The sequence below is a fragment of the Arachis ipaensis genome, chromosome B05 (assembly GCF_000816755.2).
Source record: "Arachis ipaensis cultivar K30076 chromosome B05, Araip1.1, whole genome shotgun sequence".
Lineage (NCBI taxonomy): Eukaryota > Viridiplantae > Streptophyta > Magnoliopsida > Fabales > Fabaceae > Arachis > Arachis ipaensis.
This window is the reverse complement of record NC_029789.2, coordinates 146,531,614-146,532,815: the sequence shown is the minus strand read 5'-3', so window position 1 is coordinate 146,532,815 and position 1,202 is coordinate 146,531,614. Positions and strand designations below refer to the sequence as shown.

Genomic DNA, 1,202 nt, shown 5'->3' with positions numbered 1-1,202 from the left:
TTTATATATTTTTAATTTTGTCTCTAACATTTTAAATAGAATTAACGTTCAGAATAATTTTGACATAAATAAAAATATTAAAAATAAAATTAAATAAAACAAATTTAAAAAAAAAAGGTAAAGTATTAAATTGGTCCCTTATGTTTGGGCATAATTCTATTTTGATCCTTAAGGTTTAAAATATCCTATTTGAATCCAAAAAAGTTTCATTTAGTATCAATTTAGTCTCACAATGAGGTCAAAGTTAAATAATTAATGGAATGTCCTACATAACAACAGTACAAGAACAAAATCGATAATCTGGAGAATAAGTACAAGCTTCAGAGGCACAAAATCAACCGTTGATGCATCAATACATTTATTTATCATTCTCTTTAGTTCTATATAAAATATTTTGTTGATATTATAAGAAAAATAATAAATAAATGTATTGATGCATCAACGGTTGATTTTGTGTCTCTGGAGCTTGTACTTATTCTCCAAATTATCGATTTTGTTCTTGTACTGTTGTTATGTAGGACATTACATTAATTATTTAAATTTGACCTCACTGTGAGACTAAATTGATGCTAAATAAAACTTTTTTTTATTCAAATAGGACACTTTACACCCAAACATAAAGAACTAATTTAATATTTTACCCTTAAAAAAATTTAAAATTTATAAATGGTTAAAGATAAAAAATATACTTTATTTTTAATATAAATCACTAAAAAAACAATGATAAAATTATGATCACCTGCATCATGTCACCAAGGTTAATGATGAAAGCACCAGGAAAGGGAGTGATATCAAACCATTGGTTTTCATGAAAGACTTGAAGTCCACCAACTTGATCTTGTAGAAGAATAGTTACAAAGCCCATATCCGTATGAGCACTTAACCCCCAAGTGAGTTCAGGCTCAGGGCAAGGAGGGTAATAATTTCCAACCATGAAAATCCCTTCACCACAATCTATGTCCTTGAGGTAATTGCCTTCTAGGCCTAATGCCTCCGAAAGCAATTCCAACAGCGTCAGTGCCAGTTTCTTGATATGATCTAAGTATTCAATTATTACATCTCTGCAAACAAATTAATCTCGCATGTCATGAAAACAAATAATTTTAACATTTTTTGTTTGTGTTTTTATTTTTCAAAATTTATTTTCTCTTCTTATTTTTTTTTCTTATACAAAAATTTTAAATAATAAAAATATAAAAAAT

The 1,202-nt window shown here is 27.0% G+C and overlaps 1 protein-coding gene across 2 annotated transcripts in view; it reads right to left on the bottom strand.

The window, feature by feature from the left end:
• Positions 1 to 1,202, bottom strand: part of LOC107644792 (deacetoxyvindoline 4-hydroxylase) — a 4,829-nt gene that overhangs the window by 735 nt on the left and 2,892 nt on the right. Inside the window, exon 2 of one of the 2 annotated variants that reach the window (XM_016348716.2) lies at positions 740 to 1,061. The exons of the other annotated variant lie outside the window; for it this stretch is intronic. Within the exon in view, the coding sequence (XP_016204202.1) occupies positions 740 to 1,061 (322 nt within the window). The remainder of the gene's footprint in view (positions 1 to 739; positions 1,062 to 1,202) is intronic. 2 annotated transcript variants of the gene reach the window in all.